This window comes from Mandrillus leucophaeus, unplaced genomic scaffold, assembly GCF_000951045.1.
Source record: "Mandrillus leucophaeus isolate KB7577 unplaced genomic scaffold, Mleu.le_1.0 Scaffold108, whole genome shotgun sequence".
NCBI classification, from domain to species: Eukaryota; Metazoa; Chordata; class Mammalia; order Primates; family Cercopithecidae; genus Mandrillus; species Mandrillus leucophaeus.
In genome coordinates, this window is record NW_012098987.1 from 3408245 (window position 1) to 3431692 (window position 23448).

The following is a 23448-nucleotide window of genomic DNA, read 5'->3' on the forward strand; positions in this document are numbered from 1 at the left end:
CCTGCAGACTGTTTTCCAACTTGGTGCCATTCTCCCCGTCACTTTCAGGTACACCAATCAGATGTAGATTTGATCTTTTCACATAGTCCCATATTTCTTGGATGCTTTGTTCATTTCTTTTTACTCCTTTTTCTCTAAACTTCACTTCATTTCGTTCATTTGATCTACAGTTACTGAAGCTTGTGCATTTGTCACGTAACTCTCATGCCATGGTTTTCAACTCTATCAGGTCATTTAAGGACTTCTCTGCTTTGGTTATTCTACTTAGCCATTCATCAAATCTTTGGTCAAGGTTTTTAGTTTCTTTGCGCTGGGTTCGTATTTCCTCCTTTAGCTCAGACAAGTTGGATCAACTGAAGCCTTCTTCTCTCAACTCGTCAAAGTCATTCTCCATCCAGCTTTGTTCCATTGCTGGTGATGAGCTGTGTTTCTTTGGAGGGGGAGATGCGCTCTGATTTTTTGAATTTTCAGCTTTTCTGCACTGCTTTTTCCCCATCTTTGTGGTTTATCTACCTTTGGTCTTTGATGATGGTGACATACAGATGGGGTTTTGGTGTGGGTGTCCTTTCTGTTTGTTAGTTTTCCTTCTAACAGTCAGGACCCTCAGCTGCAGGTCTGTTGGAGTTTACTTGAGGTTCACTCCAGACCCTGTTTGCTGGGTATCAGCAGCAGAGGCTGCAGAAGAGTGAATATTGCTAAACAGCAAATGTTGCCATCTGATCGTTCCTCTGGAAACTTCGTGTCAGAGGGGTACCCAGCTGTGTGAGGTATCAGTCTGCCCCTAGTGGGGGATGTCTCCCAGTTAGGCTACTCGGGGGTCAGGGATCCACTTGAGTAGACAGTCTGTTTTCATATCTCAAACTCCATGCTGGGAAAAACACTACTCTCTTCAAAGCTGTCAGACAGGGACATTTAAATCTGCAGAGGTTTCTGCTGCCTTTTGTTTTGCTATGCCCTGTCCCAGAGGTGGAATATACAGAGGCAGGCAGGCTGCCTTCAGCTGTGGTGGGCTCCACCCAGTTCGAGCTTTCCTGGCTGCTTTGTGTACCTACTTAAGCCTCAGCAATGGCGGGTGCCCTTCCCTCAGTCTTGCTGCTGTCTTGCATTTAGATCTCAGACTGCTGTGCTAGCAATGAGGGAGGCTCCGTGGGCATGGGACCATCTGAGCCAGGCGTGGGATATAATCTACTGGTGTGCTGCTTGCTAAGACCCTTGAAAAAGTGCATTATTAGGGTGGGAGTGACCCGATTTTCCAGGTGTTGTGCCTCACCTTGCTTTGGCTCTTGCTCGTTGGGCTGCACCCACTGTCAGACATGCCCCAGTGAGATGAACCTAGTACCTCAGCTGGAAATGCAGAAATCACCTGTCTTCTGTGTCACTCACGCTGGGAGCTGGAGCTGTTCCTATTTGGCCATCTTGATGCAGATCTCTAGAACAAGAGACTTTTTAAAAATTTTGGAAGCAGACAACATAATTACCTACATAGAAAGCATAAATAGATCTATATAAAAACAATTAGAAGATTTACTCACTACAAAATCAATAGCTTTCTTACATAATAGCCAATTAAACTAAAATATCCTATTTAAAATAATAAAACAACATATCTACAAATGTAGCAAAACATGTATAAAACCTCTAAAAGATTTTGATATTCAGAGCAAGACATAAATGAGTAGCTGAATAATTGTAGAGAAATATCAATTTCCAAATTTATAAATACAATGATCAAAATCCCAACAGGTGACATATTAAAAAATATCTAAAATTGTGTTGCTATATTTACTAAATATTAATAGGAGAATGCACGAATTATGAAATATTCATGAATGGTATACTATATAGTAGTTTAAAATAAGTCAATTACAATGCTGTCTATTTAACATGGATAAATCTCAGAATCAATATCTAGTGAAATAAAACTGTACAATGATACTCATAATACTGTTAATATTTCTAAAACCTATTAATGAATAATGAATAAATATTTATGGGTCCATAAACCAAGTATAAAAACATTATATTTTTTTCAAGTGTAATAGTTTCTGAATTCATGATAATGGAGAAAGAGTCCAGGGAGGAGAACTCCTGGGGCCTTAACTATTTCTATAATATCTTCTTTTTAAAAAGCTAAAAATCAAAATAGAGATATAAATCATGATAAAATGCCAGGCTTATAACCTCGGTTTATGTTTAATTTACAATTTATCTTTTAAATAATATTCTTAAGTTTTCTAATTGTGTAACTGTATTTGGCAAATATTTATCTAGTATGTAGTAGGAACTGTTTTAGGTAGTAATTAAGTATTTGTGATCAGGGCAAAGATCTTTCCCTTATGGAGCTTATATTTTGGTAGGAGAAACAATTATACATTGCAACATCAGAAGTGCTTGAAGAAAAATAAAACAGGGTAAGAACTCCAGCCCAATATCCTGGTGTCCCAGCTACTTTAATAGCACAAGTTGTTCCCCAGAGGGACTTGGTGGAGAGAGGTTGTTGACTGTCATACTGCTCTCCTTTTTAACTCAATCAGATACCATAATGTTCATGTTCTTCTCTTTCCTTTTATAAAACTTTACATAGTGTCAATACCTCAGGTCAGTGGTGGACCTATTTTTTTAGACTTTGGCTATAATTGAAAAGCTTTCTTGCTAGGATTAATATTGTTCTCTCATTATTACTAGTGTCTTATTCTGTTTTAACACCATATTGCATAGAACTTGCGCCATCACTAATACCCACATCCCCAAACATCCAAGACCTTGAGCTGGCACAAAGCAAATTTTAGACTCTATAAGCATCTATTCAAATAATTTGAATCTCTTTGAATCCATAATTCCCCTGAAAATATAGTAACTTCCCTCTGTAGCTATTATATTACAAGAAAGAAGACTTTTGTGTAGTAGTCAGGTATAGATCAGTACCCACACTCACTACAACTCAACAGCTCTGGTCTTAGGCTCTATTGGCTGAATTATATATTAATTTTTCTGGGCTTGACTTTTCGTTTTATTTACACATGAGGTAAAACTGGCTGGATTAAAATTCTATGCTCACATACCGTCTCCCTCATAACTAAGTATTGTGTCATTTTTTCCTGAATTTTAGGAAAAATACAGGGTTGCCAGAATCCTCTTCCTTTTCGTCTTGGATATTATATACAAGACATTTTGCCCTTTATCCATAAACATTGCATCCAGATATATGCTGGTGTATTTTATACTTTTCTAATTTTTCTGAAATGGAATTCTTCTAAAAATTTAAAACTTTTACCTCAAGAAATTTTGTTGTACTTTTAATGACTGTTGTTTTAAAATAATGATTTATTTAGGAATGCTGTTTTTGGAGAGAAGCTTTCTCCTCTGAGTTCTGAAGATAGTATCTTTTTCTTGTTCTATAGAATGTTTGTTTCAGATGCCCTTTATGGGGTTTTATATATTCACTCATTCTCAAATGAGAAGATCTATTTAGACATAGATTTTTCAATGTGTATGTGAACTGGATTAACCTTAGCCAATTTTTAAATTTTTTGTGGGTACATGAGATGTTTTGATACAGGCATGTAATGTGAAATCCATCTCCTCAAGCATTTATCCTTTTACTGACAAACAATCCGATTATACTCTTTATTTTAAAATGTACAGTTAAGTTGTTATTGACTATAGTCACCCTGTTGTGCTATCAAAAAGAGGATCTGTCTTCTTAACTTCCTTTGGTTACCGATAGATGCAGTGTCTGAAGCCAGGGCTGTGGGGATGCATAGTCCCTTGACTGCCTTCATTCATCTGAACTAACTCGGCTTCCATTACTACATTTATTTACTTTAATGATTACCAAGAAGAAGACATCCTGAAGCTCTCTTCTTTCAAAATGCATTGTTCCCTAGTCTCATCCTGCCTATAATGCCTGGTGGGAATACACACTGCCATATGGACAGACCCTTTTTATATCTCTACCTCTCTCTGCTCGATAGTCATGTTTGCTAGTAATTGTTGTGCATGAGTAGATTTGAGAGATGCTGACAGGTCAAGTTACATAGATATAATGACTATGTATCTGAAACAGTTATCAGGCATTAGTTGGGGTTGAGAGTTGTTTTGTTTATTTTCCCCCAAATGCTGTGACTTTCCAGGTGGGAACAAGTAACAGTGATTGGCCAAATCCACATGCCACCTACTTCCCAAGTTCTTCTCTTGTTTGACAATCTATCCTATTCTGTGGATTCCAAAAGGCAAGCTAGTTTGTCAGTGGAAAGAATCCAGAACTGAAAAATAAGACCTACCATTAATATTGCCCCCTTTGTTGGAAAGCGTTCAAAATACTAAGCCTCAACTTCTTTATGTCTGAAACAAAAAGACTTGACCAAATGATTTCCAAGCCTCCCTCTAGCCCTAAAACTCTTCAATCTTAATATGTTTTAATCCTAAAATATTTAAAGTTAGGGCATCTAAATGTCCCAAAGCAATTCTAAATGATAATTAACCAACATGGTGACTTACCTCAAGGATTTCTTAGTAACCTCTCATCAGTTTCTCAGCAACACACTTCAACCAACTGTAGCCATGGCGACTCACTTAACATAAAGTAGCAAATATAAGCTGTTTGAATCAGCAGTAAGTTTAAAGTCCAGAAAATCCTAGGAAACAAAGTTAATTTAAGTGTGTCTTTACATAATTGCTGTGGAGTTTGTGATATCTACCAGTGTTACAGTCAACGATGCACTGCATTTCAACAGTGGTCCCATAAGATTATAATAGCACAACACATGTTTGTGGTAATGATGGTGTAAATAAGCCTGCTGTACTTCCAGTCATAAAGAGTATAGCAATATAATTATGTACAGTTAGAAAAGACTCAAGTTAAAGATCTGAAAAATGATGTTGAGGATTCTGACCCCGTGTAGGCCTGGGCAAACAGTTTAACAACAACGACAAAAAACTTTTAAGTAAAAAAAAATCTTTATAACCTTATTCTGTAATATTTTTTCTATTTTAAAGAAAGATGATGATGTTTTTATACAGCTTGAGCTATGTGTTTGTGTTTTAAGCTAAGTGTTACTACAAGAGTCAAAAGGTTAAAAAATTAGTTTACAAAGTAAAAGGTTACAGAAAGGTTAGTTTATTATTGAAGAAGATCTTTTATAATGTAGCCTAAGTGTCTAGAGAGGCTGCAGGGTGTCCAATAATGTCTTAGGTCTTGATATTCACTCATCACTCATGCATTGACTCACCCAGGGCAACTTCCAATGCCACAAGCCCCATTCATGGTAAGAGCTCAATTTAGGTGTCTTGTTTTTATGTTTTATACTGTACCTTCTCTATGTCTAGCTATGTTTAGATACACAAATACAGGTGTTACAACTGCCTACACTATTCAGTACAGGAACATACTGTAAAGGTTTGTAGCCTAGGAACAATAAGCCGTACCCTACCATTTAGAAGTCTCATAGGCTATACCACCTAGATTTGTATAGGCACACTCAATGATGTTCGCACAATGAAGAAATCACCTAACACGTTTTTCAGAATTTATAGCCGTCATTAAGTGACATGTGACTGTAAAGTTTAGTATATAAGTGAAAATGCAAAATAAATGATAGAAAATCTTAAGATACGTAGGTGCTATATTAGTGATTTTTTAAATCTTTTGTTCCATGTCCTGTCTTTTAGTGTAGCAATGTTTTAAATGCCATTAAAACTAAACCAGGCCAAAGTTTGCTTTTTCCTCTTTGATGTTAAAAAGAAAAAAAAAAGTGGAGGGGCAGGAGGGAGGGATATAGGGGGAAGCTGTTCAATGAGCATCAAAGCACAGTATATACAATACCTTATAAGTCAGAGATCTGAAGTCAAATCTCAGCTTTGCTGTTTATTGACTTTAACAGGTAACTAACATCTGAATCTCAGTATTAGCATCTGTGAAACGTATACAATACCTTTCAGGATCTTACACCTAAAGCACTTAGCACAATGCCTGGCATTCATAGGTAATAAAAAATTGTAGCCATTATTGTTATCACTGCCATGAATTCCTCCAAATATTTATTAAATAACATGGAAATAATGAGCAAAGAGTAGGGAAGACAGCACTGTAAGGGATGAGAGAGGAAAAAGAGCTTAAGTCATTGTCCATTTATTCATCATCTACCATCTTGGATGATGCCTAATGACTTAGAGAACTGAATGTGGAGGGAAGTCATTCCAATCCAGAGTCCTGGACCTGACGATGGAGGAGCTATGGGGCAGATGAGCCTAATATTTAATTGTGATACTGCCAGAGTGGTTGACCTTCATAAATAATCTACCTCCTTGTTTTGTGGGGCCAGATTCAAATTTCTTTGTCAGAAACTTAAGCAATTGGTTAACCTATAGGGTCATTTGAGAAGCTGTGATGTGTTTTCTATATCATGTTTCATAGGTCATTACCAATTAAAAGCATTCTATGAGTAGTCATTATTAAATGTGTGAGACTGTTGATGCATACTAAAATTATGGTAAGTGAGAGATTCCATTAAGGTGCTTATTAATCCCGTGGTATAACAACAGTAAGCAGGAATTTTTAATCCTCAAAAGCTGCTGTTCTGAAGAGAAGTTCAAATAAAGCAGACAATGAGTTATTTGAGCTTCCTTCCCTGTGTCAGTGTGTACTCAAAAAGGCACTATTCATTCTTGAAGTATTCATGACCTAATGTTAGTGACAAAGGGCACGTTGTAGACACACAGATGGTGACTTCAGATGTGGTCTAATCCCTATGGATTTAGAATAAGCAAGACTATATAATAGGCATAGCCTCTCATTAAAATTTTCTGAATTCCTCACTAAAACTTTGTTGAATAAAGGGTATGATGTTAGATTATTTCCATATTCAAATCCATAGGAAATGGAAATATAGGCTGCTTTTTTGGGCAAAGAACTAGTCGATTGAGATATCCTGTGTTCAAAATGCTTTGGTTCAATTTCATTTTTACCCTGGGATAGACAATTGACAAATTTCACTGTACAGATCATATTCAAGGATGTAGTAAAGCAAATCTTCCAAATGTGAGGTAAAATAGATTGCACAATGTTAACACACATGTGACTGAATTAAGCAGCTTTTAGAGTTTCAGTATCAGAAGGATTAAATGAATCAATGGAAGTACATGTATATGTCTTTTCACAGTAATACAGGAATATGAAAATAATGGGACATAAACTGCAAAGTAATCCTGATAACACATGGAAAAACTTAAAATTCTACTGACTTTTAAAAAGATTTTGTCAAAAAACAAAAAACCTCTTACGTCAATTATAAATGTACAGGGAAATTTAAAATACAGGAAAAATATTTGTTTAGTACATTGAGAATTAAAGTGTTTCATTGTAAAAGTCTTTTTAACAGTAGTTTGAACAGTGTTTGCCTTTTTCTTCTCGTGGTATAGTAAGGGGTGAACAGCTTTTCTATGTGTTGGAAATGGATCCAAACTTAGGACTATGACAATCCACCAGCATTGTAATCCTTTCAGCTTTTTATGTCATCACCTATCTGAGAGTTCCCTAAATGTGAGCTTTTCTCCATGTAAATTTTGCTCGGATGTCTGTATCTTTCTCCTCACTTATGTCAATAAGCCCAACTTCAGTAATCTGCTTGGATGCTTATCTAGAATCTTTCCAACGGCAGTAGTGTCAACATTCCAAGGGTCAGTAATTGCTTAGATTAACTCATTTGCATTGTATGCATGTTTCACTCTAGCATTATCGCTTTTCCTTTCTTTGCTGACCTTTCATCTTTCTGGGCCAACTCCATCTTTTGATTATCCAGGTTTGTAAAATAATTGCATAAGTTTACAACTGGGAAACAAAGTGGCCACACTTTGGTCACTGTGTACCTGTTCACACACAGACGACAATCACCTACTTCGAAAGAAGAGACTGGTCACTAATGATAGGTGTCTGCTATCCACATAGTGATTAAGTGGACTACATAATTAGCTTGTGAATTTGTCCTTTATGCAATTACACACATTTAATACACCATGGTAACTGAAATTTGAACTGGTCAGAGGGATACTAATGTTGTTTAAACTGTGGAAGCAACTACTGTCAGACTAATCAACAAATATTTAATTGTCCATGTAATGCACATCAAAGCGTTGTATGAATGAGAAGTATGGATTATTAATAATAAAGGCATTCTGTTATGGAATACAACTAAGGAGAAAAATCTGCATAATTAACTATAATACTAGCTATAGCATGAGTACTAGATAGCGGTATAAACATAGGGCCATGAAAGCAGAATCATGTAGTTCCAAAGTGAAAATTCTAAATAGCATGACTATTAAGCAATAAGAGCAATGATAATCAATACTTTCTAGCCCATTGTTTCTAACCCACAATTTTCAGAAAATTTATGTTCTGCATTGCACTTCAGGGTTGTACTACCTTACACAGCCAGTTTTCAAGATTATATTTGATCTCATTGAAGAGTAAATTTTGTCTTAGAAAAGGAAATATGTACTTTGAGAAACTAGTAAATGTTTCCACCCAGGAGGTTTCAGAAAAGTATTCAGGCACTGCTGAGTACATAAGCAAGATTTTTAAATCCTCTGCCCCTGACATCAATGCAACCCTCAATATCTTATTAGAAAACACACACACAGGTAAGGTGTATAAATGGAAGACCGCAGATAAGCAATTTGAGAAAGGAAAAACTTACATTGTATACGTTCAGTGTCCCTTCTCTTAAGGGTTTTAGGCACATTTCTTCAGATGTTACTTGTCTTAAAACAGCTAAGTCTTCCTTCATAACTAAGGACACCAAACCGAAACTCATCCTGCCCTACTTAGAATGTTATGGCCAGGTGCAGCATTTTCAGATCTCAAAATCCAGGTTCATACTATATTAGTTACTCGTGCTGCTAAAAAATCACTGATTTCTTAAGGTTTCGTTCTGCTCACATTGAAGCTTTGGCTCAAAGCTCTATTCTCGGCTGGGCACGGCAGCTCACGCCCATAATTCCAGCACTTGGGGAGGCCCAGGCGTGCTGGTGCACACTTCTAGTCCCAGGTACTTGGGAACCTGAGGTGGCAGAATCACCTGAGCCCTACAAATCGAGCCTGGAGTGTGCTATGATTGCACCACTGCACTCCAGCTTGAGCAAGACCCTGTCTCCAAAAAAAAAAGAAACCTGTCTCCCAAAAGCAGGCTATAATCGTGACTTCAGTAGTACAAAGAGTAAAAGATAAAGGTATGACCTCTTTCTCCTGGTGGTAGTCTCCCTGGCATGGGGGAGGAAGGAAAGAAAAAAGATGACTCCATTTGTACTTCAGTGGTGACCTTTAGTGGTGAGGGGTCATTGTCTATTTGGTTAGTGTGAAGGGTTGTTCTAAAATTCTCATGTCCAAAGCGACCACTTTCTATCTTCCAGTCCTTTTATCATCAAAATGGCTGTGCCAAAGAGAGAGGCCCTTGTGGTGAACTGGCTCATCTCAGCAGGTTCCCTTGAAAGGTTCTGGCCCAAATCCTGATGATTCTCTCAAGATAGAAACTGCAAGTCTTTCCGAATCTTTGGCTCTGGGCTTTCAGCAGTAGCCTTCATTTTTATGAAATAAGATCTGTATTAATCTAATATATTGCAAATGAGATTGCAAAAGTTACAATTTCTATGGGTAGAAATTAAAATTCCACATAACTTTGACAAAAATACTATGCTTTTAGAAACTATACTATAGATAAACTTGTAGCATAATAATTATAGTTTATAATAAGGAATTAAAAACAATTGAAATATGGTTACATTATATATTCATGTAATGGATTAAATGTCAAACATTAATGTTTCGTTTTCCAAGCATGTAGTCATTGAACATTTACCACTGAACTGGAATGACCTCCATGATAAATTTTTACATTAAAACATAAAGGCCTGGTAACAAATAGAGCATGTGCTTCAGTTTGGGGAAAAAGTTGTATGTTCATAAGTGATATGTTAATGTGAACATAGTAAGAGGTTGGTATTAGCCTCACTTAAGAAATAGGATCATAGAAGCAGTCGTGGCTTACTGTGATTTGAACTCACGTTTATCTGAACCCAAATCACAGGCCCTTTCCAATACAGTAAGTTTAACCCCTGACTAATCTTTCCCAGGATACAGTTGACTTTTTAAAATGTTATTGGTAGGCCCTGCAAATATATTACAACAACTTATTTACATGTGGGTCTGCCCTAGCCAACTATGAGTTTCCTGAAGGTAGGTACCCTAACAAAGCTACCTTTCTGTTCCTAGTGCTCTGGTATGGCACATTGTAGAAGTTCTTAAAGTAATAAAAAGCAATGGTGCATCCTTGTGTGCAAGCAATGAATATAACTTCATTAAGCGGCTAGGAAATCAACTGAAGTTCTTTGATCCATCAAAGCAGTAACAGAATGTCTTAGGATTTCTGCAGACCAAATGAAATTTTAGTTCAGTGGGGTAATTATTACATCTAAGCCTCAAACTTACCTATCAAACCTAAGTGAATATTATGCTATGAATGAACAATTCATTTCCAGTAATTTTATGTCTCATGCATAGAATGAAATTGTCCATTATTAACTAGTCTGAAAGTTCAGGCCAGTAAACCTCTGCTTATTTTCAGGTCTTTCCTCCAAAGATGCCGTGGGTCAGATATCTGTTCATGTGGACATCACAGCCACCCCTGGAACGAGCGATCATAAAGTCACTGTAAAAGGTATGCTTCAGGTCTAGATACATCAAAACAGCAATGCATCTTCTCTTGCATTTTTAAGTTTTAAAAAATATGCATAATTATTTTAGGGCATGCTCAAAATTTCCTAATGAAACCCAAGCTTTTGATTTAAAATAGACAAATATCAGTGGCACTAATATTTAGCATGCATTATTCAAAACACATAAATACACTGATTAAACATCCAAACTAACTTTATCAGATATTTATTTTGTGGTTGGTGCCATGATATTCACTGAAAACTTGTACTTTAAATATTAAGTCAGTATGTTCTTAACTATTCACAAAACCTACTTCTTTTTCTATGATTTCCAACAACTGGCTTAGAGTTTTTTATAATGAGTGGCTCGATTTGTTGGTTTTATATTGTAAAAGCAGCCTGAATGCAGGGGTAATTTCAAAGATGAAATTAAAGGAGTAACATTTTGTTCACAATGCACCGTTCTATTTTTATATTAGTCACTTCGAGCAAAACCAGGATTGCCCAATATATTTCAGAATTATATTACACATTGTATCCTTACATCATGAAAGTAAAATATTTCACAAAAGATTATGTACAGTACTATATACTGTCAATTTCCTTATTTTTGAAAAATGTGTTGCCAACATGTGAAAGTTTAATGAATCTTTTGCAGTAGTGATTTTAATTAGAAGACTTTGCTTGAGGATGAGCAAAGGGATTTACACATGAGAATGTTCATTTAGTAATTTTTTTATGATGACTGAAATTTAAAAACAGTTATAATATCTAACAAGTGACTGGCTTAATATAGGAGGAAATAGCCACAGAGCAAAATATTAGTAGCAATTGAAAAAATATATAATGAATTAGAAAATTAGCCACGATAGACTTATAAATAGTTTTATTTTTTTAAGATTGCAACACATTATAATATCATTTTGTATATAAAGTAACTAAATATTGAAAGCATACAATCCAAAATATTGTCATTGACTGGTAAATTTATAGATTTTATCTATGTCCTGATGAGCATATCTTAATTTTCAATATGAACACCACCATGTTTTTACAAGAGGAGGAGAGCGGTAACTTTTCATTAGTAACAGATGTCATTTTAATTGCAGCTAACACTTGAAGCTGAAAAGCTCCATCAAGTGTGCATTCCAGAAAGAAAATTGTGTTTTATTGGAGTCCAGTGTCTTGTCATTGGGGTTAGGGCAGTATTATTAACTTGTGACTTCAGAAATCATTTTTTAAAATGCACTCTAAATTTCCACACATTTGTTTGCTAAAATGTGATACTTCCTTTCCTTTTTTAGTGATTGCCATTAATGACCTAAACTGGCAGACCACAGCCATGTTCCGCCCCTTTGTGGAAGTTTGTATACTGGGACCGAACCTTGGAGACAAGAAGAGAAAACAAGGCACAAAAACAAAAAGCAACACGTGGTCACCAAAATACAATGAAACATTTCAGTTGTAAGTCATAAAACCCACCTTACTTATTCCTCTAGGCAATAGTTATTGTACAGCTGACCTTACTGAGGGATTCGGAGTGGGAAGGGCTAAGGAAAATGAAGAAGGCTCTGTTTTTAGTTCCTTTCAATTCATTCAATATCTGTTCAGTGCCTACCATGTATCACCCAATGTTATAGTCATTAGGTGTATATATCATAGTAGGTCTCTGAATAAATCTTTTGCAGTACACTCATGTAAGTTACTTTCTACAGATGAGGAATGTATGACACAATCACAAAATATTTGTCATACGGCATTAAATACTATATGCAGAAGTTTCCAGTAAGTGCTATGACTAGCTGCTTTGCCTGGGAGGTCAGGGAAGCCTGAGCATGTGACTTTTAAACTGAAACCTGTACAAATAAAAAGTCAACCAGACATGGAAGAGCAGAACATTTCAGACCAAGTGAAATAGCCAGTACAAGGACTCTAAGGCAAGAACAAGTCAAGGATATTTAACAAGCAGCACGTCATAGATAAAGGAGTGAGATCCAGTTACTTTGGAGAAGAGGTCAAGGTACAGATTCCGTGTCACGCAGGGCTATGCAATTCTAAATTCAATAGGTGGTCCACTGAAGGGTTTTCAAATGAAGAGATGAATAATATGATTTACATCTTTGTTGTGTACAGAAATAATTATATGGTGGTAAGACCAAATATGTAAAGATCAGTTAGAAGGTTATTGCAGTAGTCCAGGCAATAGCTATTAGTGACTGACTAGATTGTAGTAGGGAAATAGATGGGGAAGATTCTCTATCATGTGTGGAAAGCAGATTCTTGCCATAGGCTAGAGGTAGAACATGAAAGAGAAATTCCCAAGAACGCTCAACTTAAAGTGTAGGGAAATTTAAGTAAGTAATAATGGGACCTGGGGCTAATAGTAAACAGACCATTACCATGCTTATGCCTGAAAAGAGTAGAGAAAGAGTCATTACTAAAATTAGGAAAGTGAAAACCTGATGTATACTCAGCTGCCTTGAAAGCGGCAGTGACATTCCATGGAGGGCAACAGCCTACTGGAGGCAGCCTCACAGGCAAAGAGCCAGGGAAATAGACTCTGACTTCACTCTCCTCACTGCCAACCTCTTCATGGGGTTCCCTTTTGGCCAAAATCTACTGGAAGCAAGGAGAACCCCTAGTTTTCCTATTGCAAACAGCAAAAAGTAGGGTGGAGCCACAGGGGGCAAGTGGGAGACACCTGGCACTGAATAAAATTAAGGATGACCCCTAATTTTTGCCATAAGTAGTTGGGAAGATAGTCATTTACGAAGATGGAAGATGATAAAAATGTTTTAAATCTATTAATTTAGAGATGGCTGTCAGACTCTCAAGGGATGTCATTTAATTCAAGAAATGCTCTAACCTAGGAATGGATACATAGAGAAGTTACAAGGCCTAGGACAAAGCCCTAAGGATTTACACGCCAAAACAGTCCCTTACAGGTTTTTTTGTTGGTGATTTCCTGTAGTCGTTTCAGCACTCTGCCCTGAATATTTCATCCTCTTACCACTTAATAAAACTGAAGTATCCTACTCTATCAAAAGGGTCTTAATAGATCATATTTCCTGCTAATACACTAGCTTACAACATTTCACTATCTACTTCTCCACCTTACACAAAAACCTGGACCCAACTAAAGTTTCTTGTTAGTAAAGGCAGCATTTTGAATTCAAGAGATCTGGTTCCCATTATATTTTGCTCTTCTACTCTTACCCCTAGGCTTCCATTTTCTTTCACATTATTTCAGATACTCCCTAAAGCACAAAGTTTAGTTACCAGTGTTTCCTGGAAATGACAGTTTGACTCTGCAAAATGTTTCATCAGAAAAAAGTCACCTGTAAAAGGAACGGAGTTGGAAGCTGGTACTGCTGAGGGCTAGATGTACAGTCATTAGAAAGTCAAGAATATGAAAAAGAATGAACACAAATAAGGAGTGGAGGAAGACTGTCTACTATATCACCACTGGGCCTTCTTTATTATGTTGACTGACAACCTGTCTTAGGTGGCTGTGAGGAGAGGCCACACACTTGACAGGTCTAACTGTTACCCTAGGAAAGAATTGGCATTGAATCACCAGGCTCTGCTGGAATTGATTTACTCTGGAGATTTGTATCCAATTTAGCATATTGTGACTAGTGCTTGATGGGCTGTGCAGTGTATTCCCCTGAGAAAAGACTCCTAGATGAAATAGCTTATTCAGGATTTGGAGGTAAAGTGATAGTAGTAACTGATATTGACATGGCATAGAAATTCTACCAAGAGGTACCCATTACCCTGGCCTAGCCCCCATGACTCCTGTCCAACTCCACTGTACCTGCAATCAGGAGACCCTGCCTCTACTGATTAATTCCCATTTTTTGTCTAGGGAAAAAGTAATTTTAAAATTAGCCTTCTAAGTCAAATTTAAAGGGTTACAATACACTGATATTCTATTTGCCAACATAATAATCAGATCCAATTGTATACAATTTTCAGCAGTATTTGAGAACTGTATTGATGCTTAGTGGAAGTAAAATTTTTGCTCAAAATTTGTATTTTTAATCCACACAGCATTCTGGGAAAGGAAAATCGACCAGGGGCTTATGAACTTCATCTCTCAGTTAAGGATTACTGCTTTGCCAGAGAAGATCGAATTATCGGAATGACAGTCATTCAGCTACAGAACATAGCAGAAAAGGGAAGCTATGGGGCATGGTATCCTCTTCTGAAAAATATCTTTATGGATGAAACTGGTTTGACTATCCTTAGAATACTCTCTCAGAGGACCAGTGATGATGTGGCTAAAGAATTTGTAAGACTTAAATCTGAAACAAGATCTCCTGAAGAGAGTGCTTGAAACAAACACTGCAAGCTAAATTCATAACTATAATTGTTTGACTACTGCATGCATGTGCATATACGTGGGAATGTTTATTTCACTACATTTCAATGTTTGCCAGTACTCATGTACAATGTCTACAAGGTATGTAAAAAAAAAACCTGCTGAACTTTTATATCAATTCTGGTCTTTGGGAAATAAGTGTTCCAATGAAGTGCCAAAATTATGATGTAAAGTGAAATATCAAGAACACCTTTTAACATGTTTATTTTGTTTCTTTACCTATTTCACATTCACGAAACATAATTTTAAAAACTAGTCTTTTGGGTTCGCCCATCAGTTGTCTTTGTTAAATTAGTTTATATTGCCCATAGATCAGAAAACATTTATTACTCAATTTCCATTTTATTTACTTACCTCATTATAGATGTCTTACAAATACCCTTTTCTACCATAACTAGAAATGCAGTCACTTCTAGAAAGCATTTGTAATTTTATAGTTGCAGATATATTGTGATTTTTGCATACAAATTAAAATAGAAAAGGTGGGAAATATTTTCTGCTGACCGGTTTCCAACCTTTCTGAAATATCACTGTGAAGAAATGCTGTTAAAGCAGACTTACACAAAGCAATGCTAGAGTTTGTTAACAATGTTTGATATATATTGACAAAAAACTTTGTTCTTTAAAACTGCCAAGGTCACATCACATTTGTAAAAATGGTAAGTTAATGCATTTGTCATATACTGTTATGTCTTAGCTTTACCATATTTCATTCTTTAAAAAGTCATTGGGTTGGTTTAGAAATGGGATGGAAGGTTCATTGAAAAATACCTGTAAGTAACTATCTGGTTAATATCTTCCGTCTGACAGTTATGACTCTATAATCAGTTCAATGCTTTCTTTTTAAAAATATTCAATGATTAGTATTGAATGCAATATTCCTATATATTGTACTGATGCCAAAAGTCATGCTTTCATCCATTTAGTGAAAAAATAGTAAAATTAAGTCAGAAGAAATTGCTTACAATTTTGTAATTTGTATTTATACGCCCCAAATGCAGTAGGAGAATAATATAATACAGCTTGGTACCTAAATATAGCTAAGTTGGTTTTTGAATATAAAAGTTTATGAATATTTGCAATTTCTGTATTTTTATGATTTGACTTTTTAGAGTCTATGCCAACATATACGGCTGTAAAACAGTACTTTGTAATTATAACTTATGGTCATAACTGTTAGTGGACTACTTACAGCAAGAGCCTGTTATAATGACTGTACTTTGTGAACAGGCTGATCTAATATGTTAAGTACAGAAGTGCTTAGTATCATGACTGTCAGAACCATTCTGCTACTGAGTGAGTGCGAAATCACAGACCAGTGATGTTGGAATTCATGTTAAACTGTTAGGCCATTGCTTTGTTAATGACTTCTCTAAATGCATAGTGTGATGCGATCCTCTGGCATATGCTTTAATAAATGGATGTATATTGAGCACATGCAGCACTGTATTATATCTTCTGCCTTTTTATTTCATTTATGCAACATCATCTCATTAGTTAGGAATAAAACCTCCAGGCTCTTTTGACCATATATAATAGTCTTCTTCTTATCTGGTTCTAACATCTCATTAAAAGTTTAGATGTCAGAATGGCTATTATTAAAAAGTCAGACAACAGATGCTGGCAAGGTTGTGAAGAAAAATGTTTATACACTGCTGGTGGGAGTGTAAATTAGTTCAACTATTATAGAAAGCAGTGTGGTGATTCCTCAAAGAACAAGAAACAGAATTACCATTTGAGTAAGCAATCCCAATATCGAGTACATGGCCAAAGGAATAGCAAGCATTCTACCATAAACACATATGCACATATATGTCCACTGCAGCACTATTCACAATAGCAAACACATGAAACCAACCTAAATGCCATCAACAGTACATCAGAAAAAGAAAATGTGGTACCTATACACTGTGGAATACTATGCAGCCATAAAAAGAATAAGATCATGTCCTTCACAGTGACATGGATGGAACTGGAGGCCATTATCCGAAGCAAACTAACACAGGAATAGAAAACCAAATACTAATCACTTACAAGTGGAAACTAAATGATGAGGACACAAGGACACTAAGGGGGCCACAACAGACACTGTGGCCTACTTGAGGGTAGGAGGAGGGAAAAGATAAGAAAAAGTATCTGTCACGTACTAAGCTTACTACGTGGGTGACGAAATAATCTTTATGCCAAAACCCCCATGACATACAATTTACCTATATAATAAACCTGGGCATGAACCCCTGACTCTAAAACAAAAGTTAAACAGTTCCAATGTTAAAATTCATTCCACAGGTATTGCGTTCATGAAAACCAGTATATATTGTAATGACGAGGAAAATAAGGAAGAACTAACGTATCTACCTATATATTACTAAATACTGTTTAGCCCCATGAACAAAATTCAACACGCAACATGGTTAAAATCTTACATTGTAAAAGTTTCCATCAATTACTTGAAAAATTCATTCTAGATTTATGTAATAAATATTTTACAGAACACTGACTTAAGCTCTTTTGGAGCACATTAATGTCATAATGCATGATACATTTGAGTAAAAGGCAGTTAGGATTTGCATTGATCACTTTAAATTGAGCAAGGTATTTTTTCCCTGACATGTTTAATGGCATCCAATTATTCTGTCCTTTACAAATGTATACAATATATATCAAAGGCTAATAGTGGCAGGGTGAATTAAGTCTATTTATTACTATCATAAAGTACAGGTACTAATTTTGAAATGATTATAAATTCTGTAGACTCTGTTTTCCTCTCAAAGCACAAGTATTCCTGTTGTCTTCAGAACAAAGCCTGTTATATTTACTTATCCAAATTAGTAGTCACCCTAAGGTTCCCAGTGATCTCTGTCAATTGAGTGCTGCACTAATGTGGGTAGCAATTTATTCATCTTATTCTAGATAAAACACACAAAGGCAAAGCTCTGTTACTCGTCTATGGATAAACCTCACATTACAGGTCTTTAAAGATACACACGTAAATCAAATTTAGCAAACACAAAGTATTTAAACCCAGAGTGGAGTATTTGCTATTCGAAGGAATTTGAGTGCATTAAGATAAGTAATCAGATGTCCCCATTACAACCTGCTCTAATTTATCTACTTGTAGGATAATTTATATCGTGAATTTACCTTAAATGAGGCACATTTATAAATGACAGTTCTAGCTTAATGTCTTTTATTTGGTCTTTTTTAAAAACAATGCTTGAAACAAGATTTTCTCCTTTTAATTTATCTACATAAAGATACAACTATACTAGCTAGCCCCTTTAGAGACTAATATAGCAGCTTTAATATTTATACTCAAAGAATAAATGATCATACTTATACCTGACTCAGGGAATATCCTTGCATAAATGTCGAATTCCACCTACTTCAGAGAATTCTTGGGCACACAGGCAAGACACTGCCCTCCCCTGATACTACCTGTGTTTACACTCAAGTCCTTTGTTTGAAATAGCTGCCTCTTTGCTCTTGCCTCCACTGATCACTTCTCTCTCTGGTTCAGACTTCTGGAATGTGATTTTTAGAATTAAAAACTAGGACATGTGATATGATCGAGACTCAATTCCAATTTGTTAAGGCTAAATAATATACATTTAAGAGTGCTCATGTTTTTTCACATCATGACAACTGTGAAATCAGGATACATGTATAATTCTTGGGAATGTTATGGTTTAATTGGTGTTTTTTTCTCCCTTAATAGTACATATTTCTTCTTATAATGAATGATTTCTAGGCATCAATAAGCATATTTATTAAAAAGTATATACAAGTCGATGAACATAAAGTAATGCTTAGTTGTCTATTTTAAAACAGTTTGGCTGGGCACAGTGGCTCACACCTGTAATCCCAGCACATTGACAGGCCAAGGCAGGCAGATTGCTTTGAGCTTTGAAGTTCAAGACCAGCCTACTCAACGTGGAAAACCCCATCTCTACAAAAAAATACAAAAGTGAGTCGGGCATGGTGGCATGTGCCTGTAGTCCCAGCTACTTGAGAGGCTGAGGCTGAGGCAGGAGAATCGCTTGAGCCTGGGAAACAGAGGTTGCAGTGAACCAAGATGCATCACTGCACTCCAGCCTGGGTAACAGAATGAGACCCTGTCTCAAAAATATATGTATTTTTTAATTTGCGTATACTAAAATTATCTCTTTTGGCGTACGTTTCTATGTTACGACAAACGCGTAGTCATGTATTAATCACCACAGTCAAGATACAGGACAATTCCATCATGCCTCAAAATTCCACATTACCACTTCATAGACAAACACTTTTCCTACCAACAACGCTCTGCAGCACTGGTCCATTTTAGTCCCTCACGTTTTGTGTATTCCACAATGTCATACAAACGGAATTATACAGTATATATTCTTTTGAGCCTGTATTATTTCACTTGGCACAATGCACCGGATATTCATCTACATTGTGGCGTGTATCAATTATTACCTAGTTTTTCTTGCTGAACAGTACTGCATTGTATGAACATTAAAAAGATTTCATTCACCACTTACTACACTGACATTGTTTGTTTGGTAATATTATGGACAAAGCTTTTATAAACATTCACATACAGGATTTTGAGTATATTTGTTTTTATTTTTCTTGGGTGATTATCTATTAGAATGTGATTTCTAGGTCTTATGATACATATATCTTTAACTTCATGAGGAACTATCAAACTTCTTTGAAAGTAGTTGTAAAATTTTACATTTCCAGCAGCAATGTATGAGAGTTTCAGTTGCTCTGCATCTTTGCAAGCACTGGGTATCATCAGTTCTTCTTTATTTTCATTCTTCTAATATACACAAAATAGCATCTCAACATGGCTTCAATTTGTATTCATCTGAGGACTAATAACATTGAGTATCTCCGTATGTGCTTATTTGAGATCCATATATTTTCTTTAGCAAAGTATCTGCATATCTTTTGCCCATTTATTTAATGAGTTGTTTATTGTTGAGTTTGGGGACATATTTGTGTATTCCATATACAAACCCTTTGTCAGATATGAAATTTGCAACTATTTCATCCCAGTCTGTGGCTAGTGTTTTCGTTTTTATAACAATCTCTTTCAGAGCACAAAAGGTTTTCACTTCCAAAAAGTCGAATTTGATGAAGTCATTTTTTGCCTTTTATAGATCATAGCTTTGCTATCATAAGAATTACTTGCCTCACTCAAGGCCAAAAATATTTTCTCCTATGTTTTCATATGGAAATTTTATACCTTGGGGTATTACAATTTGGCCTATGATCCATTTAGATGTTGTTTCATAGAGGGTGTAAAGTTTAAGGTTCATCTATAATTATTAAATTACAATTGAGTAATTAATTAGAAACTAATTTTCAAAGGCACGTCCAATTGTTCCAGCACCACATCATTCATTAAAAATACTACACTTCCCCTTTTGAATTGCCTTTGTACCTTCATCATAAATCAATTGACCAAATGTGTGCGGGTCCATTTCTGACATCTCTAGTCTGTTCCACTGATCTAACACTATACCTTATCACCAATGTGACACTGTAGTAATTACTGTAGCTTTATACTGTCTTGAACTCAGGTAGTAAGAGTTCACCATGTTCTTCTCTTCAAAACAGTGTACTATTCTACTACTTCTCCCTCTCTATAAAAATTTTAACAGCCAGCCAGTCATGGTGGCTCATGCCTATAATCCCAGCACTTTGGGAGGCCAAGGCGGGCAGATCACCTGAGGTCAGGAGTCTGAGACCAGCCTGACCAACATGGAGAAACCCCGTCTCTACTAACAATACAAAATTAGCCAGACGTGGTGGCACATGTCTGTAATCCCAGTTACTCAGGAGGCTGAGGCAGGAGAATAACTTGAACCCAGGAGACGGAGGTTGCAGTGAGCCAAGATGGCACCACTGCACTCCAGCCTGGGCAGCAAGAGTGAAACTCTGTCTCAAAAACACAAAAAAACAAAAAACAACAACAAAAAAATTAACAGCCTGCTGGGATTTTGACTGAGAACTTATTAAATACATACACCAATTTACAGACAACCGATGTCTTAACAATATTGAATCTTCAATTCATGGGCACAGTATATGTCTCCACTTATTTATGTCTTTATTGATTTCTTTTTATTACTGTCTTATGGTTTTCCGCATACAAATCCTACCAAGGATTTCTTCTGTATGTGTACAAGAGTGTAAATGTTACTTTGAGAATAAAATCCAAAATCCAATTGTTCATTTCCTGTACAACAGAAAGATTTTTTGTACATTGATTTGGTATCCTGAAACCTCAATAACCTCATTTTATTAGTTGTAGGATCTTTTTTTAGATTTCTTGGGATTTTGTACATTAATAATTATTAAAGAGAGGCAATTATTTTTCTTCCTTTTCACTCTGTACACATATTATTTCTTTTTCTTTCCTCAGTGCACTTGCTAAGGCTGCCAGTCTGACTTTATATAGGAGTGGTAACACAGACATGCTTGCTTTGTTCTCAGTCTTAAGGAAAATCTACTGAGTCTGTCACCATCAAATATGTTAGCTGGAGGTTTTATTCATGCCTTTTATAAGCTTAAGGAAGTTGCCCCCTACTCTTTAAGAGTTTCTATCATGAATGACTTTTGCATTTTGTCTAATGCTTTTTCTCATCAATTAGGACGATAATAATTTTTCTTCTGTAGTCTATATGGTAAATTACTTTGGTTCATTTTTGATTGTTGAAATAACTTTACATTTCAGTAGTAAATCCTACTTTGTCAAAATGTATGCTTTTCATATATATATAAATTCAATTGCATAACTTTTTTTGAAGATATACTATATAGACTATATTATATATTACATATATGTGTATATGTGTATATACATATATATATATATCACCTCTTATGGGCTATAAATCATGTAGTCTATAGACTATATATGGCCTCCTAAAGCATATGGGGAATTCTCTTCTTTTTTACTGTCTCAAAGAGATTGTGATGAAATGGTATTAATTCATTCTTAAATATTTGGTAGAATTTAACAGTGAAAATGTGTGGGCCTATATTTCTTCTTTATTATTGGGAGGTGTTAAAACAACAATTCAACTAATCTAATAGGTATTAAATGAAGAGCCAATGTCAAAACAACATATGCTTTGGATGAAATAAATAGTACATATTGTAATGATGAAGACAGCTAAAAGAAATAATGAGAAAAAATATTACATGTGGCACAAGATGACCCTTTATTGTGGAAACCTGCCCTGTACATGGTAAGATGTTCAGTTCGCATCTCTGAACTCTACCCATCTTATGCCAGGAGCACATCCCAATTCCCTCAATTATCATAACCAAAATGTCTCCTGACATTGCCAAGTGTCATTTAGGGTGGTAGGCAAAAGTAATCCAGTTCAGAGCCATTACTACAGAGGCTTAAGATTCAGACTGAGCTAAGTTTCGATTTCATGAATAGCTTCAAGACATTATACAACTTATTTAACCCTTCTAATCCACAATTTTCTCATCTGTTCAATGACGATTACCATACTATTCTTATAAAAGTATTGTAAAGATTAAATAAGTTAGTGCATATAATATTTAGAATGGTAATTGATAAGCACTAAAATAATAGTAGCAATTAACTATTAAGGAATGAGACAAAGCACAAAGGACAACTGAATAAAAGAACTAACTGCTCATGGAAGAAAGGTGGATAAAGTAAACATAAGTAATACTTGAAATGTGTTTGGAAAATAGTTTTACCTTGAAAAATTGCATTTCTAAATGAAAGAATTCATTGCTCCAGAATAAACTGATAAAGTATAGGGAAAGTTAGGGAACCAGATCAAAAAATAAGAAATAAATGTGCTCTATTTCCTAACTCATAATTTGAAACAAAAGCCATGCTATGGGTGTTTATTCATGACCACATATAAACATTTTTGGAAAACTTTAATTCACCACTTACGGAGTTAAATAAGATTTCTTCCTTCTAAATCAATGTAGAAGAATAATAAAGGCCAACAAAATAGTCCAAATAATAATTAAAAATTGAATAGAAATACAGGAGACACTAAAAATCAGAAAGCATAAAACAAGAGAGAACACTTTCCACGTGTGACAATTGTGACAATAAATTACAGATGATACAGGATTAAAGTAACAGGGTTAAATTAAAGCTTTTTACAATAATCATACAAGTACAAACTAGAAAACCAAAGAAGAGGGGACACACAAGTTAAAAAGATGGCTAGATTGAGAAGTGACACCACCATGAGACTAGAGTAGGAAATACCAGTCTTCATCTTCCCTGCCAAAAATAAAATATAGACAGCAATTTACAAATCAAAAAAGCCCTAGCAGGGCTCAAAGGCCTA

General features: G+C 35.6%; 1 protein-coding gene across 1 annotated transcript in view; it reads left to right on the forward strand.

Annotated features, from left to right (window-relative positions):
- The window catches only part of UNC13C (unc-13 homolog C (C. elegans)), a 690296-nt gene extending 673758 nt beyond the window's left edge, over positions 1-16538 (forward strand). Inside the window, exons 30-32 of the mRNA XM_011986478.1 lie at positions 10620-10712; positions 12015-12174; positions 14764-16538. Coding sequence (XP_011841868.1) covers positions 10620-10712; positions 12015-12174; positions 14764-15049 — 539 coding nt within the window. The 3' untranslated portion in view covers positions 15050-16538. The remainder of the gene's footprint in view (positions 1-10619; positions 10713-12014; positions 12175-14763) is intronic.
- Positions 16539-23448: the final 6910 nt, after the last annotated feature.